Below are 17696 nucleotides of genomic sequence, written 5' to 3'. Positions count from 1 at the left end.
ATTCCACTGCCCCCCTGTCATTGTCTACCAGTGCCAGAATGGTGAATCCCCTCATCCTGAGAGACCTACATGGCCCTCCAGGGGCTGGGCATGTCCCTGAGGCCACAGTCCCTTTTGGAGCTGGGAGCAGGAGCCGAAAGAAGTGGAACTCCCCAGAGTGGGGCTTTTTCCGGCTTGCAATTAGGCCACGCTCAGCCAGGTTCACCTACAAGGCCAGCAGCAAAGAATATGTGTGTTGTTCTTCCAGTCTGAGAGACAGCTATTTTGGTTGACGTGTGTGTGTGTATGTGTGTGTGTGGTGTGGCTTACTACATTACTTGGGGCTGACCAGAGCGAACGATGCTTGCAAAAATAAGTCACCCTGTTTGCCCACGACGTACCTGTAATTTCCACCACTCGGCAACCTCCAGAATTCCCTCACACCGCAGAATTATGAAAAACTCCAGGAAGCCTGGGTTGGCACAGCCTGGCACCCAGTAGGCACTGAGCAAGCACGGGGTACAGGCCTCCTGGGCAGATGCCCGTCTTGCATCCCTGTGGCCCTTCTGTTGGCTGGGTCCCAAACCCACAATGAGTGGTTCTTGAAAACATCCTACCCACACCTTCCCTTCAGGGAATTAGCTTCCAGGATTTCCGGGTGGAGCACCACATGTTCAAGGCCTGGGCAGGGCTGTGCTTGCTGCGCTAGCTGGGGGGCACCCAGGAGGTGGCTGCTGGGGAAGGAGGTGACCACTGGACCTTAGGCATGTCTGAACTGCAAGGCAGCAGTTCTTTAAAGCAAGACCCTATTTTAGGATGAACATCCTGAGGAGGGATAAGGTTGAGCCAAGTGAACACTTAGGTGACCAGTGGATGCATGGTCATTCAGGTGACCAGGGGCCAGCATTAGGCAGTGAGTTAAGCTGCCACCTGCAATGCTAACATCCCATATGAGTGCCAGTTGGGGTCCTCGCTGCTTCATTTCTGATCCAGCTCCCTGCTCATTTACCTGGGAAAGCAGTGGAGGATGGCTCAAATACTTAGAGTCTTGCACCCATGTGGGAGACCCAAAAGAAGCTCCTGGATCCTAGTTTCAAAAAGGCCTGGCTCAGGCCATTGCTGCCATTTTGGGGAATGAATCAGCAGGTGGAAGATCTTTCTCTGTCTTTTCCCCTGCTGCTCTATAACTCTGCCTTTGAACTAATTGAGAAAGATGGCTTGATGGAGACCACTTTTCATCATACTTCACCATTAACCAGGGTCAACTCTGGAAGCCCTGGTGTCCAAGGCAACGTGCCCATCTCCTGGCCAAGAGCCTGCTCTGTGGCGAGGCCCTGTCCCGTGTTATTGTTGGCTTTCCCTGATAGTGAGTCATTTGTTTTTATTTTATTTGAGAGAGCTCCCTTGTGTTGGTCCATCCTCTGAATATCTACAACCATTGTCTTTGGGTCAGAGTCTGGAACTGGGAGCATCCTCAGGCCTCCTCCTTGGGTGGCAGGAACCCACTCCCTGAACCCTTACCCCAGCTCCCGAGGGCTGTGGTGGTGGGAAGCTGAAGTCAGGAACACAGTGGCTGGGAGTCAAACTCGGGCACTGCAATCTGGAACTCGGGCGCCTTAACCGCCGTGTTCTAAACACCTGTTCGCTAGAGCCAGTTAGGAAGGCCCAGAGAAGCTGGTGGGAGAGGGAGAAGACAGCAGCTGATACACCTGACCTTCCTGACAGGAAGGATGTATCCCCAGCAGCAGAGGGAGCCCTCTGCACTAGCAGGGGCTGTTGGTATGGCACTGTAGTTTCAGTGGGTGCTGCAAGGCACTTCGGAACTGGGAGTTGGGGGATAGAGAGGGGAGGACAGTCTGCCGGCCTGTTGGGCAATGCCAACCCAGGGCACCCCAGGGAGACCGGCGACGCTAGGTCTCCCTGGCCTGGCTCCAGTCCCCACGTGCCCAGAGACATAGGCACTTGCTCCTGACTCGGTGCCCTTGGGGACCCGCCCGGCCGGAACCTGCCAGGGCCCCGTCAGTGCCGCCTTCCCGACTTGGCAGCACCGTGTCCTCTAGCTGGAGCCGCCCTCGGTATTTCCAGCTTGGCCCCCTGCCCGCCTCGCTGGGGCCTCGCAGTCTGTCCCTCTCAGGCCAGGTCTAAGGCAGTCTTTCAGCTTGGTGACCTCATGACCTCACCCAGGCTGCTTCACCACTTGGCCTGCTTCACCACTTGGCCTGCCCTGGTCTGGGGGCCCCTTACCTGCCTGTTATTACTGACCGACCCAGGCAGGCAGGGGTAAGGGAAGTGGGCGGTGCTGGGACCTAGCTAATTTGGAAACCACCAAGGAGGCCACAGAGCAGCCACCCTTGGCTCACCTGCTGCCCTCAGTGCCTGCCTGCCCTCACGTGGAGACGCCTGCATCTGTAGGGCCCCCGGCTGAATGCCCTAGGAAACATGGCTTCTTTAAGATGGGCACAGATAACTGGGTGACATGGGAGCATGTTCAGGCCAGGGGCTGCTGCTCCTCCTGGGCAGCCATTGGCTACCTTGGCCCTCCAGGAAGTCTGGGTGGCTTGCTTTTCCAGTGCCGCAGAGAGCTCCTGACAGCACCCAAAGTCCTCGCTAGTCCTGGCCCACAGGGTGGTGGGTGATTACAAAGGACTGTGTCTGAGGACTCAGGTTTTGCAATGTTTTCCAATACCCTCGGCTGTGATGCTGACCAGATAATGTTTCCTGTGGGAGGTACTTTGGAGATGTGCTTTGGTGGATAGATAAGAGCGATTTGTAATTGGTATGCCAGTTGTTTATACAGGGCGAGTAGCATAAACAGTTCTCCTAAGCCTTATTTATATTTTGCATTTGTTTATCAACCCCCCCACTCCACCCCAACTTCAGCCCAGCTGCTTGCAGAATTATTACAAACTCTAGATTTATGAGTCCTAATTAATGGTACTTTATTGTGTGCACACAATAATTTATCTTGGCAGTATGCGTGCTTTCTCCAAAAGCTTTGGTGTTTAGGGATAAGTGTCCCCTCTCCCTACCCCCAAGGAGACCAATGCGATGTGGAGTTGAGGGGAGGGGTCACATCGTTTGCCTTATTAGACCAAAAGCAGACCTGGCTGGCTCAGGGCATGGGCCGAGTGAGGCTAAGATGTTGTGGCGAAGAGGAGCACACGGTGGGGAAGGCGATGACCAAAGTTACTTCATGGCAGTGACCAGCAATGACAAGTAACTACCCTTGCTTATTAGCCACTGTGCTGTTGTCATTGTGGTCGCTCTCTGGTCCCCTGGCCTTGTTTTTTTTTTTTTTAAATTTTATTTTAAATTCATTAATTACTTTGCATTATGTGACACAGTTTCATAGATACTTGGATTCTCCCCAACCCTCCCCATACCCTCCCACCATGGTGGATTCCTCCACCTTGTTGCATAACCACAGTTCAAGTTCAGTTGAGATTCCCCCATTGCAAGCATATACTAAACATAGAATCCAGCATCTTATTGTCTAGTCAAGTTCAACGGCTTCTTAGGTATACCCTCTCTGGTCTGACGACAGAGCCAGCAGAGTATCATCCCGATCAATTAAAAGCTCCAACATACCATCAGCAAAAATTTACATAATTATGGAATTAATTGACATAGTAATGAGTAACCAATATCCCTGGCCTTGTTTTGATATGCATCCAACTGGCGCCAACCAGGCAGCAGAGTTCCCACTGACCTGAAGTGCTCGTCCTAATGTGGAACTTCAGGGAGGAACAGGCCTTGGTTACATGGAGGGATTCAAGATACAGCTTTGCCAAGGGTCTAGCACTAGGCTAAAAGGGTGCAGGGGGTGGAAGGAGGACAGAAGTTGGGTTCTGATTGTCACCATCGTGGGGTCATATTGCACACCAAGGCTGGTGGCCTTGTCTCAAGGTGTCCATCCACACAAGACCCCTCCCACCTAAGATTTAACCTAGACCAGGAGGAGCCTCACGTCCTGTTCTCTTGGTCATGACTCCAAAAGATGCTTAGATGACTTTAGGAAACATGGGTGCTGCTCTCGCCTCTGCTCCATCCCAAGTCCCCGGTTGCAGTGGAGGGGACTCTTGATTTCCTGTGGGGATGGGACAGCCCCTTCCCCCGTCGGTTTGCAGGCTCCACTCCCTCTGCTCCCTGAGATTAACCCCTTTGCTACACTAGGGCGCAGCCAGGAGCAGCCTTGCGTGGTGGTGTCACAGGCGGGAACTCAAGGCAGATGGTGCCTTTGTAATGACCAAGCCACCCTGCCCAGATTGGCACAGATGGGGCAGGAGACAGAGGGACTGTGGGGTTAGGAAAGGAGACGGATGGATGTTTGGGTTTTCTGCTGGTTATTTTTAACTCCAGTTTGTGAGCGGTGGCCACAAAACAGGGCCGGGATGTTGGGAGATGCCTGATGTAACGCAAAGGGCTTGGCCTGCCCGTGCCCCGCCAACCCAGGAAGAGGAGGAGGAAGTGGTTAGGTGGCCAGGAATGCAACCTGCGCCTCCCAGATTAATTAATAATTGAGAGCTGGCCCCCAGCCAGGCGGAGCCCCAGGAGATACAGCGAACAAAGACTGGTTCACTACAGTGTTTGGGGGGGTGGGAGGGAAGGAAAAGTTTGACTTTGCCTGTGGCTAAAAGGGAAATACACAACGGTCATGATTTATGGGCCGAATAGCTTGGGATCCTCCTCAGTAAGCCGACTTGGGCTTGTCTTCTAGCAGTGCAGACGCCAGTGGCCTGCAGGGCCACTTGTGCCCACGGGGAAGGAAGGGGGGGTGAGCCTTGTGGCAGGCCAGCCTTGAGAAAAACTCACAGCTGTGGGAGACAGAAGGCCGGAAGTTGAGTGCCTCCCTGACACACTCTGGGAGGAGGTGTGACTGCTGAGTGTGGCTGCTCTGGGTTCAAGTGCAGATGCTTGGGCTGTGTGATCTCGGGCAGGGGCTGGGTCTCTGTGAGCCCCCAGTTCCTCTTAAGAATGAGATGGGCTACACGGAACAATGGGTGCTTAGTGGGTGTCCATGGGATGACTGCAAATGAGATCTCAGCAGCCACCCAGCTAAGACCAAGGGTGCCCGCTGCGGCCAGCCAGTCCTGCACTTGTCTTGCTGGGCTCACACATGCCATGTGCTGGCTACCTGCTAGGATCAAGTCCCCAGGATCCCCTTCTGGCTTCCCTGTGTCTCAGGAAAGGCACCAGTTCCCCTGCTTCCATGAGTGCACACAGAGTGGGATGTAGTTCTAGAAGGCTTTGAGGCGTTGCCATCTGTGGGGTTCAACCTGAACATCTCCCTTGGTCTCCTGTCTTTCCAAGGAGAAGTTGAAGATGAGAAACTGGGTCCTGGACAGCAGGGCAGCAAGGCAGACACCCCTCGGAGTTGAAAGTCAGCCTTGGCACTCCAAGAGCAAAGATAACCCTGGGGACACTGCCCTCCTGGTATTGTTGCTCTGGCTTGGGTCACATGGCGTGCATCCAGACATAAGGGAAGAATTCCTGTAAGACAAGACTCTCAGGTGTCACCGCCCCCAGCCGGTGTGGCAGAAGGCTGTTCTTCAGGTTGCTCTGTCCTTGACCTTATGGCCTTTATACAGGAATAGGCTTGGAGAACTGGGCAACCTGGCACCTCACTGTCGGGGTAGGGACGGGTGGTGGTAAAAACTGTTTGGTAGTGTGAGCCCTCGGGACTGTGGCTATGGGGCTTGGTCTCCTTCTGCCTTGAACTTAGAGTTGAGGCATGGTTTCTGGCATCTCTTAGCAGACTGCTTCCCTCCGTTTCACCTCACACCCCACACCAGGCTAGCCAGCTCTTTGCAGGTGGCTTGGACATGCACAACCCACAAAACAGCTTTAGCCTGTCATACAGACCATGGTAGAGCCGGGAGCAGTGTGTGCCAAGCCCTGGGGTCACTCGGCCCCATTTTTGTAGGGAATGTTTAAATCTCATGTTACTGCTTTCTCTACAGTAGATACCAGCATTTCATTGGATTAATGAAGGATTAATGACCTCTCGTCAATATTAGCTTCTGGCTTTTTATAAGATAGCTCCTGTTTGTCCCAGGAATGTGCAGGAATGGTCAAAGCAACTGTTGCTTAGAGAAAAGTCCAGCATGGTGTGTGTGTGTGTGTGTGTAGCCTTGTAGTCCAGAAGGGTGTTTCAGAGGAAAGGTTTTAACAGGAGAATTTTGCTAAAATTGAATGCCCCACCTCCGGTACTATAACTTCATTTATTTATTTTTTAGTCAGAGGGAGCTATTTATCTCATACTGCATTATTAGTATGAATCAAGGCAGGTGTATTTGACCTGTCAAGGTCACAAGGTAGGCTTGTTGGAACCTTACAAAGACACAGATTCTTTGTTGTGGGTCAGGAGCAACAGGTTGGTGTTAGATGAGGCTAATTTCTGAGAGGTTTGAGGTTAGTAGTCTGGCACCCCCACCCCCTCTGGCTCTTGCATTCAAAGCTGTATTCTGTCTTCCCATTCCCCTCACAGACTTAACAGCAAGAGTCCATCCACGGCCACTGCCACGCGCAGTGACTAGGGACTTCAGGTGATTTTTTTTTTCCATACCATTGCAGCCCACCTTATGTTTAGGACCCTGTGAGCACCCCATTGCCCGCCCAGGCCACCATGTCATAGGGATAGGCACAGAAATACAGTGCTCCTCCCTGCTGTCTAAATGTCCTGGCCCCTGGGCGCCAGCCGTTATCACCTGCTAAATGGGGACAGTGTCATCCCTTTTCAATGGGCCGGGGAGGCCAACTGATGTCCCAAGAGCTCTACCAGTCCTTGAATGTAAAATTCCACTCCACAGCCATCCCTGAGAGCACCCTCGTAAGGCTGCACGGTGCCAGGCCTTGGTAGGTAGAGATGAGATCCGCAGCATCCCAGGCCAACCTGCTCCCAGGTGAGCAGGGTGGAGAGACATGTCTCATCCTCCTTGCAGAGGGCGTGACCCTAGGGGTCTGGATGGGGAAACAAGATTCTGACAAATGGTAGGAGACAGTGAGGAAACTGAGTCATCAAGTGCCAGACAGCTGTTGCTAGGCCCTTCTTGAAACCCTCTCCCTGATCCCCCCAAGCCAGGGACTGCTCTAGAGAACCCCCATTCTTGGCAGGATTGGCTTTATGGTGTAAGTGGTGGGTGGGTGCAATTACTGTCTTGAGATTCCCAATGTGTGTGTGGGGAGTGTGGAGGGGGTAGAGGCTTCCAGCTTTAAAAAAGCAGAGAAAAAGTAAAACCAAGGTCTGCATTTTTATAAAATTTGATTCGAAGCAGTACTTCACACTGTGCAGGTACCAGAAGTACACATTTATCCAGCACGCACACGCCTGGCAGCTTTAACCCCTGTGAGCTTCCCGTGCTGGGTGTGCGTGGGCCTCTCCCATCCTGGCTGGCATCTGCCATTCCCTTCTCCCCTCTGGGTGCCGCCTTGCCCCGCTTGGCAGGCTTTGTGAGTTTGGGTTCTGCTGCTTCACAGACAGCTCTGTAGGTCTTGTCTGTGACCTGTCCTTCACTGGGGCCTAATCTTCGGCACACCTTACAGCTTTTCTTCTGGGCACGGGGGTGGCAAGAGTATACTGGATTTGGTTGACTCAAGGGCCGTTCTCACCCTGCTCTGAGATTCTTGTTTTGGCAGCACAGGGTCCTTCCATGGCCACTTTACACTGGGCTGCCCAGTGATGTGCTTATCCCTGACATTCAGGTGAACTCACCTGCCCAAAGTGACACATGGATTAGAATTCCTGCTACTTCACCTCTCTGCCAGCTGTGGTCTCAGGAAGGAGGGGATGGTCTAGGATCACAAGCAGGCTGACCAAAAGCCTGGGGAGCTAGATGATCCTAAATGGCAGATGGCAAACAGGTCAAGATTTTGAGGACCTCTGCTTTCATGGTTTTTTCCATTGGGTCCAGCCAGAAGTCTGAGGCAGGAGATTTATCAGTGAAGCTCAAATTGTATTCAGGAAATACAAGGAAAAGTACAGGTGCCCTGAACTTGGCCAGCTGTGGGAGCCTGCAGGGGTAGAATGTGCTCAGACATAGGCTTCCCTTGAACCATGCTGCTGCCTGCTGCCAGCCAGCACCCGTGCACCTCTGATGTGTACCCGGGCTGTCCCCATCTGAACCCCCAAAGGGCTGATTTTGTTCTCTTTTGGTCTCAGATTCATCAGGGAAGTCAGGTCGGGGTCAGTGCACAAACTTGGGCAGTTCCACCTGAGACTTTGGCACAACCAGGAAGACCAGCAATGAGTGTGGTTTCTGGATGTCATAGGTGGTGGCAGACCCCCCAGGCCAGGAAGATTGTTGAGCCCCAAAGGTCATTCATCAGGGCACAGGTGTCCTTCCAGGGGGCAGCATTGCAAGCAAAGCTTTCCCACCACAGGTGGCCTCTGAGTAGGAAAACAAACAAACATACTCCAGCTCTGACTTGGTGGGAAAACAAAAGAAGACTTGGAATGGGAGCAAAGTTCAGAGCCTTTTGTTGCAGACTCTAGTTCCTGCTCCAAACTGGGCTGGTTTTATAAGTTGCCTATCTCCAGCTTCTCTCCCTCCCCTCCCAGACCCTTGGTACCTGGGCGCCCCCTGCCTTCCGAGGACAGCAACTTGGGCTCACTGCGTTCTTAGTGTCCCTGGGGCCTTGGTTCCTAGGTGGTCCTTTGCAGGCTGAAGTGACCAGGTCTCCTTTGGGAGGACAGTGTGTGGGACAGTGAGATGGAGGACAGAGCTCTGACACCTGCTGTCTGGCAGCTCTTCGAATATAGGGGACTCCCTGGGGATGGGCCTCTGGCATCGTAGTTAAGGTGCAACTTGGCGTCAGTCATGTCAGAGTGCCTGGCTCCCAGTCCCAGCTCGACTTCAGATTGTAGCTTAATGCATAATCCATGGGGATGGCTCAAGTCTTTATGTCCCTCCCATTCACGTAGGAGACCCAGATTGAATTCCCAGGTAGGTATAGCCATTGATGAGTGGTTGCTGGGGACTGCAAGGGGAGGACAGGTAGAGACGGTGGTGGAAGCAGGGCCTGTGGGACCCATTGCTCTGTCTGCCCCACAGCATGGGGCTGGGCGGGGTCTAGCCACTGAGCACGCCAGTGTCTCAGGGCCTCGAGCAGAAGCTTGCTTTGTGTGAGGGTTGCAAGGCAAGAGTACATCGTTTCAGGATTTGTTTGACTGCTGTGCGAGATGAAAGAACAGAAACCTTACCCGTGTCAACCCAGGCCGCCGCTTTGGCCCAGGCCAGACAGAGCAGCCGGGCGGGCTAGGGTCAGGCGCCGAGGCTGAGAGAAGGGCCTTTCTACAGGGCCAGGCAGACTGCTCCCTGGAGAAGGCGCCTGCAGCCCAGCCAAGTGGCTGCTGCCTGTGAGAGCCTAACCCCTGGGGCTGCTCAAGTCCACAGTGGGAAGGCTGGGGAGGACCCGGAAGAACAGAGAGGGTGGGTGCAGGGCCTGGCTGGCTGGCTGGATTGCCCCGCCGCGCTGTGTCGCCTGTCTGACCTACGTGAGAATAGGGGTGCTTGTACCTCCAGGACCTGTAGGATTATAATGTGGACTGTGAAGGAAGAACATGGGGCACCAGGCGCCTGCCAACCTTCAGGCTAGGCAGCCCTCTGCTAAGACCAGTGTTTGCTACTGCAGCACAGCTAGAAAACACTTGCTTTTTGGTTTGGAGGGAGTGGAATATTTGAATGTGAGACAGACTGTATGGTTAAGATCCAAGCAGGGCATGTGTGTGCAGGGCCACATTGGAGGATATAGAAGGTGATGTTTAAAATACCCCATGGCCTGCCAAGGAAGGTGGATAGCACATGGTAGGGCAGTTGGGCCAACAGTGCTGTATACGAGGGCCCCTTTTAATGCCCCGCATTTTTTAAACACTTATTTACTAATTGGGGAAGTCAGAGATACAGAGAGAGTGGGAGACGCAAAGAGAGACAGATCTTCCATACTCCAGTTCACTGCCTGAGATGTGCACAGTAATCAGCACTGGGCCAGGTCTCTGAGACAGGTGCCGAGAGCTTCTTCCAAGGTCTGCCACGTGGGTGCAGGGGGCCAAGCATTTGGGCCATTCTTTGCTGCTTTCTCAGGTACATGCGCAAGGGAGCTAGATTGGAAGCAAAACAGGCAGGACTTGAACCAGCGCCTATGTGGGATGCTGGCATTGCAGGCAGCCTCTCAACCCACTGGGCCACAGTGCCCACCCATAATGGCTGGCCTTCACAGAGCTCCCCCAGGGCAGCTTGGCATGGACATGGCTGTCCCTGTACCACTACAGTGCAGTCCTCTGAAATCTCATAGCCCGGAGACTGCATCATGGGAACAGTGCTAAGGATGCCCTGTCTCAGCTGGATCCTGGGAGTCCTGCTGTGCCACACTCCCAGCTGCCTGCATTGGGCATGCTCCCTGACCTGCAGGCCTCATTTTCTTATCTTAACACAGAGCTGAGTGACGGCATGGGGCGGAATGTCAACCTAGTACTTTCGGAACTGCTTCATGCTCTGCCTGGCGTTTGGTCAGATTTGTTCAGGGTTGGCTGGTTATGCAGGCGCTTCAGAAAGTTCATGGAAAAGACATATCATGACACAATTATTTCACCTTTTGAGGGGGGGCACCAAAATAAACTTACCTTTTACTTTTTCATGGACTTTTTTTGGTAGCTCTTGGCATTATTACCACTTTTATCATTTTCCTTTGATTCTTTCTATTCCATTGACAAATCTTATCTTCATAGATGTTATTACCTAATGAACTATATAGGCTAAGTCAATCTATTATTATTTAGACAAATAATATATAAGAGATAAGACTGGCTGTGTAGTCATAATCATATGGGGAATAGTAACCATTGTTAGCTTATGGAGTGCTTATCTTTAGCACTACTTGGCATGACACATTTGTAGTTAATCCCAACACCCTGAGGAAGTAGCCTCTGGTTGCACCCTCCCCCCATTTTGCAGATTAACAAACTGAGGTCCAGAGACATGAAATTGCCTCAGATTTCACAGCCTGAGGGTGGCAGAACTGGGGGTTCCCAAGCAGGCAGCTTTCTTGACTGCTTGAGATTCCCTTGCCCAGCCGAGCTGCTCATTTTCTAGGGTGACCTGGGCAAGTCAGTTCACCTCTCGGGGCCTCTGCTTTTTGCACCCTGGCCACATAGATCCAATGTTGCTGTGCAGCCTCCCTCTTGGAGATCTTGCTGTCATTATCGCTGCTACCACCCCCCGCTCCCTCACCCCCCGCCCACACACAGACACACTCCCTTGTCTCAGGAGTCAGCTCCGCAGAGAATGGCTGAGTGACTCAGGAGGGGGTGGTGGCCAGCACAGTCCTGGGCTCCCCTTACGTCCCCCACCAACCCATGGCAGCAGCCGAGATGGAGTCCCTGAGGTGGGCCCTGCACAGGCAGCCGCGGCAGCAGCCAAGGAGGTGGTGGCCAGACCGCCCGTGATGTAATGACCGATTAGGAACTTCCTCTTGGAAGCCGGGCTTCCTGCAGGAGCCAGAGGTGCTGGAGCCGAGGTGGGGGGTGTGAAGGGGTCGGGGGAGTGAAGAAGAGGAAACTCCTGTCAGCTGGGCCCAGCTTTTGGAAAGAGTTCAGCAGAGGCTCACTCTAAGCCGTTGGCCATTAACATGGCCCTGTGCACATTCCTTCTCTGCTTTTACTGCTGCAGTCCAGTGGATAGAGGACTGTTCCTCCCCCTCCCTTAAGGAAGCGGGGAGAAAGTCCCCTAATTAAATGCGGCATCTCTGGTCTCTCTCTCCCCGTGCAGCAAATGACAAAGCAGGGTTAAGTGGAAACGCCTTTTTCCCTCTACGTTTGATAACAAAAACTACTTATCTAATGGGCAAACAAGGCTTTAAAAGGGGTGTTAGGTTAACCAGATGCAGGGCCAGGTAATTACTCCCAGGCCTGGGAGCCACAGATGAAAAGCTGCTAGCTGGATGGGAACTTGAAGCCACAGGCTTGACATGGGACAGGAGGTGGACAGGAGGCCCCAGTGCAGAGGGGCTTGGAAAAGGCTGGGCTCTGGCTCCTCTCGGGCCTGGTCCCCCAGGCCTATAAAGGACCCACCCCCTCCTACAGGTGCCCCCTTTCCCACCTCCCTGTGAGGTCTGGACCCTGTCTGCCTGTTGATGTGAGTATGCGGGTCCTTGTGCTCCAGTCCCAGAGAGGCGGGTAGGTGGCTGCAGCCAAGACTTGGAACATGGAAGGAGGTTGGGCCCCCTGTGAATGCTATACACCTCCCAAGTTCAAGACACATTTCTGGTTCCTTCGTGGGCTGGCCACAGCCAGGCAGCTTGGCCCAAAGGATAAGACAGCACAGGAGGGATGCAAGCCTCAGTGTGTGCACTGAGCTCTGGGGCACGCGGCCCATGGGGAGCACGCAGCAACCTCACCACCCTTTGTTCTGGAAGGAAGGCTGCTAAGGTTTTTGTTTGGGCTTTCAACCTTTCCTCACCTCTCCCAGAATGTAGCAGGCCCCCAGGCTGTCCCAGCAACACACAAACACACACACTTACACATTGGGCTCCAGGCACCCTGGCAGGGCAGGGAGGCCAAGAGAAAGGAATGCCAGCCATTCCAGGGACTGGCCCCTGTGCACGGGAGGCCCATTGTCCAGCCCCTTGCCTCCTGCCCAGCACGGGCAGCCACCACCCTCTGGTGGCAGGAATGTGGGAGCCACCAGGAGGTAACCAGACCTGTCCTCGTGGACCAACACAGAGCCCTACTGAGGCTGTGCAGGACAGCCACTGGGACAAGGGGGATGCTGCCTGTGGGGCACCTGGCATTGGCTTTTTTAAAATCTTCTGGAAACTACAAGGAGGAAATGCTCAGCCTGTGCATGGAGATTGTGGACAGCATACATAAGTAAGCCTGAGGTTCTGGCTTTGCAATCGAGATTTTGAACATCCTGTTACTGCGGCTAATTCCCCAAGCCCCTTCCCATTCTTCCTGTTCCCTGGGGGGGTTCCTCACCTGATTCCTGTCGCTGGTGAGCTGGCTGGCCTCCTAGCAATGGAAACACGGTATGTGTCATTTTCTCTGCCTGGCTCCTGCCCCACAGCAGTATGCACCTGCAAGCCACCCTTGTTGCCTGGGTCAGTGACTTGTTCTTTGGCAAGTAGTAATCCAGCTGATGCTGAGTCTGTTTCTGGCATTGGGTGGTATTACAGGGTGTCTGAATGTTCCCAAATTAGGTGCCAGATCATAGATTCAGAGCAAGGCAGAGTACTGACTGCACTGTTCAGAGGGGAAGGTGAGGGCCAGAGGATAGAGTGAGAGGGCCTGAGGGAGGGAACTAGGGAGGCAGGATCCCTGACTCCCAGGCTAGCATTGCTGTCCATGTCCATGCCGGCTGGACCCAGCCCTGCTCCTCCTTCCTCTGCCCCAGCCCTCCCAGCGGGACCCAGAGTCTGGCTGGGAAGCAGGCCAGGCCTGGAGCAGGGGGCAGTGAGCGGGGAGTTTCGGTCAGAGCTCGGTCATCTTTGATGTTGTTCACTCGGGTCTGACTCCCCAGGATTTATTTGCAATTAAAGAACCAGGTCCTAATTAGGCTGATGGCTGTGGGAGATGGCGGGCCACAGCCTTGGAGCCACGAGGAGAAAAAAGATCCCTCTGCAAGACACTGTCCCCTTGTACCCTAAGTGGCAGCCAGGCTGCAGACGCGAGGCCCGATCAGGAGGTGGGGGGAAGAAGGGCGGCTGTAAGGGGTACAGGGGAAGGGGCTGTGGGTTTTGGAGCTTCTGCCTTCATGCTCGCTGGGCAGCGAAGACTATGGAGGCTGGTGCCACACGTACCACGTGAAACCCGAGTGCACACGTGCACATGCGAACAAGCACCACCAGCTACAGCCCAGCTCGTCTTTGCTCTGGTCTTTCAGTTGTTTAATTTCGTTATGTATCAAGTACTCCTTTCATGGTAGGTCCTAGACTCAGTGCAAATGCTGAGCACCTGTAAGGTATTTTAGCATTTGTAAAGGGTCCTGTCACCCATCATCCCTATGAACTCCTCTGCGATGCTGACCCCTGGGCCATTACCCCACCCTAGCCCAGCCCCCTCCAGTAAAGACAGTGCTGGAACTGACTACGACACAGTGGATTTTTCTGTGTTCAGTTGATTCCTTGCTTGGGTTTCTGGAAAAGGCAGGAATGGGCCATATGCAGAGCCACTCAGCAGTGTCATTTGATGGTAGGGATAAGGGGCTTGGGGACACTCAGCAGTTTGTCCACAGCTATACCGCTGGTCAGGCTGTGGGTCTGTCTTGCTGTGGACAAGGATGAAAAGAACATTCTGGGGTCTCAAGGTCTGATCCCAGCTCTGTCAGGGCTGCCAGGCTTCCCTGGACAGGTCACTCTGCACCCCCAGGGGTACCTTCCCCAAGCCACACAGCAAGCCACTGGACTCAGTAGTGGTTTCTGAAAGTTTGCTTTGGTCCACAATGAAAGAAACTTAGGGCAGAAGAGTGTATGAGAAAAGGCTACAGTGGTAACCCCACTGTGACCCAGCGCCCCTTTTAGAAGTGCCTTGGTGTGTGGAAGCCCAGCGTGTGAGGTGCCCTGGGCACTGTCTGGCTCAAATTCAGACCTAGGACCTCCAACCAGCAGTGTGCTTATTGGGCGGGATCCCCGTGGAGCTGCTGTGTTCTGCTGCAGCTTTGGGCAAGAGCTTTGCAGGCCACTGTGCAGTCCCATAGGAAAGCACTGGGCTGCAGCATGGGGACTCTTCAGGCCAAGGAAGGAGCCCCAGGAGAGAGAGGTGGGCAGGGTGGGCTTCCCAAAGGTGGCAGTCTCTCTCCTGGAATGAGGGAGACTTAGCCAGACTGGAAAAAGGGGAGGGACTTGCCCATTCCCCAAGATGTAGGCAGCAGCTTGGCCAAGGATCCATCTGGGAGTTCTATGAACGCTGCTTACTCAGCTTTGGGGAGCCTCTGTGCCTGCACCAGATGGATGGGTACAGAGAGGGGCAGTGACTGGCCCAGTGCCAACAGCCTGATCGCCTACCGTGGGAGGTGGCCTGTCAGTCAAAGTCAGGTGGCAGGGTGTCTTTTTTTCTCTCCCAACTCAACCATCAGCTGGCACCCAGAGAGGCTAAGATAGAGACAGTGAGGCAAAGTATCCCAAGTTCTAGGCTGTCTGGACTTGGATTTCCCCTGCAGACCTAGGGGACTGGGACTGGAACCTCCATGCTAGGCAGAGGGCAAGAGGCCCTGCCCAGGGTCACAGAGGAGCGGCAGCTCAGAGGAGGCCCATAGGCAGATAGTCAGTCCATGCTGAGTGGCCAGACAAGCCTCCTGGTGTGTACTAGGCTGTCAGAGGGCCCTGTCACCCATTCATCTGGAACCAAGACAGATCTGGTCTTACCTGGGCTCCCAGGTGAAGCTGTGTTGTCCCTCTTGGGTTTGGTTGGGCATGGACTGGTCTCTCTATGGAGCTTTTGCTTTGCATTGTTCTGCCCAGGCCTCCAGGGCAAAATTTTGCCCTGCGCCTGGACCCCAGCCAGGGGACTACATGGAAGCAGGCGTGCAAGTCACGTCCCCTCAGTGCCTGCCCACTGCCCCAGAGCTGCAAGCTCAAAGCAGAGATGATGGCAGGAGGCTTCAGGATACGAGAAGCTGGTCGTGCCCGACAGCAGGGAGCAGGCGGCTGCCCTGTGAGATGGACTCCTGCCCCTGCCCCTCGATTGTGCTTAGTTTTGGGCTCAGAAAACTGTTAGATCTTCCAGACGATGCACAGATGGCACTGAAGGTGTGGTGGGGAGGCGTTTCAGTACCGTCTAGGCTACTGCTTGGCTGTGCAAAGTGGGGAGGCCCGGGAACAGCAGCACACATCCCAGCCCAGCTCCTCTGGGGTACCCAGATGGCTACCGCGTGAGTGCATGCATGTGCGGTGCAACCAGGAACCCCACAGCTCCAGGCTGGCGAGTAGACAGGATAGGGAGTGGGGGAGGGGTGGTGGTGACGCTCCTAGTCCCACCCCTTGCCATGCTTGAGTCTCCTCCCCGTGGGGATTTATGCGGAGCAGTCCTGCTCTGTGCAGGCTGGATGTGGGCAGATGACGTTCTTGTCCTGGCTGTGCCCCTTGCTGGCCTGGGGTGGGGAACAGGTGGTCTGCCCAAAAAGTGAGTCCCGTGTGTGCACACTAAGGAGCATGGTGTAGAAAGAGCTCCCATCTGCTGGTTTACTCCCCAAAGGCCTGCGCAGGACCTGGCTGGGTCAGATCAAAGCCTGGAGCTGAGAACTCAGTTTGGGTCTTGCCTGAGGAGTAGCAGATACCCCACTGCTGGAGTCTTCACCTTGTTGCCTCCTGCCCCCCCCCCCGGGGCCTGCTGGCACACGCAGCCCAGATGTGGGCATCTCAGCTGCTGAGCCAAATGCTAGCTCCTGTGCATTGTGTCTGTGGCACCAGCTGACGGTCTGTGTGTGGTTCAGGCTGGCACATCCACAGAACATGACACCACCTGGCATCATTATGTATAGGTTCTCTCCTGAGGCTGCATATATGGGAACGACAGGTCCTACTGTGCTTGGAGACCCCCGCTCTCCTCCCCCGCCCCAACAGGCCCGCCTGCCACCCCAGTAACCCGCCCCTGCCCTGTGTTTGTCCCACAGACGCCAGCATGTCTCCGGACGCCACCAAGCCGAGCCACTGGTGCAGCGTAGCGTACTGGGAGCACCGCACGCGCGTGGGCCGCCTCTACGCCGTGCACGACCAGGCGGTGAGCATCTTCTACGACCTACCTCAGGGCAGCGGCTTCTGCCTGGGCCAGCTCAACCTGGAGCCGCGCAGCGAGTCGGTGCGGCGCACACGCAGCAAGATCGGCTTCGGCATCGTGCTGAGCAAGGAGCCGGATGGCGTGTGGGCGTACAACCGCGGCGAGCACCCCATCTTCGTCAACTCCCCGACGCTGGAGGCGCCCGGCGGCCGTGCCTTGGTCGTGCGCAAGGTGCCGCCCGGCTACTCCATCAAGGTGTTCGACTTCGAGCGCTCAGGCCTGCTGCAGCACGCCACTGAGCCCGATGCCGCCGACGGCCCCTACGACCCCAACAGTGTGCGCATCAGCTTCGCCAAGGGCTGGGGGCCCTGCTACTCGCGGCAGTTCATCACTTCTTGCCCTTGCTGGCTGGAGATCCTCCTCAACAACCACAGATAGCGGCGGCCACCCTAGGCCCAGAGACGCAGTGCTCTCCCCTCCCCCACGGACGAAAACCACCCCTGCCCCAACCCCGGCCCCAAATATCATCTACCTAGATTTAATATAAAGTTTTATATATTATATGGAAATATATATATTATACTTGTAATTATGGAGTCATTTTTACAATGTAATTATTTATGTATGGTGCAATGTGTGTATATGGACAAAACAAGAAAGACGCACTTTGGCTTATAATTCTTTGAATACAGATATATTTTCTTTCTTCTCCTTCCTCTTTTTTTTTTTTTTAAAGAAAATAACATCAAAACTGGGTGGAAAAAGCTCGGTTTGATCTACGGTTTTTAAAATGTTAATGCCCAGACACCCCCCCCCCAAAAAAAACAACTAATAGCAGTCACTCATTGATAATAAAGTATTCGCATTGTAGTGTTTTTTTTTTTTTTTTTAACTGTCTTCTTTTTACAAAGAGGGGCGAGCAGGCTTTCAGCTGGTTTGTGACCCATCAGGGCACCCTGAAACCTTTAGTTTCTTTTCTTTTCTTTTTTACTGCATAAAGTAGAATGGTTAA

General features: G+C 54.1%; 1 protein-coding gene across 1 annotated transcript in view; it reads left to right on the top strand.

Annotated features, from left to right (window-relative positions):
• The window catches only part of SMAD6 (SMAD family member 6), a 69173-nt gene extending 51683 nt beyond the window's left edge, over window positions 1-17490 (top strand). The window contains exon 4 of the mRNA XM_036495590.2: window positions 16581-17490. Coding sequence (XP_036351483.2) covers window positions 16581-17122 — 542 coding nt within the window. The 3' untranslated portion in view covers window positions 17123-17490. The remainder of the gene's footprint in view (window positions 1-16580) is intronic.
• Window positions 17491-17696: the final 206 nt, after the last annotated feature.

This window comes from Ochotona princeps, chromosome 6 (assembly GCF_030435755.1).
Source record: "Ochotona princeps isolate mOchPri1 chromosome 6, mOchPri1.hap1, whole genome shotgun sequence".
Classification (NCBI taxonomy): domain Eukaryota; kingdom Metazoa; phylum Chordata; class Mammalia; order Lagomorpha; family Ochotonidae; genus Ochotona; species Ochotona princeps.
This window is presented reverse-complemented; position numbering and strand designations above follow the sequence as displayed.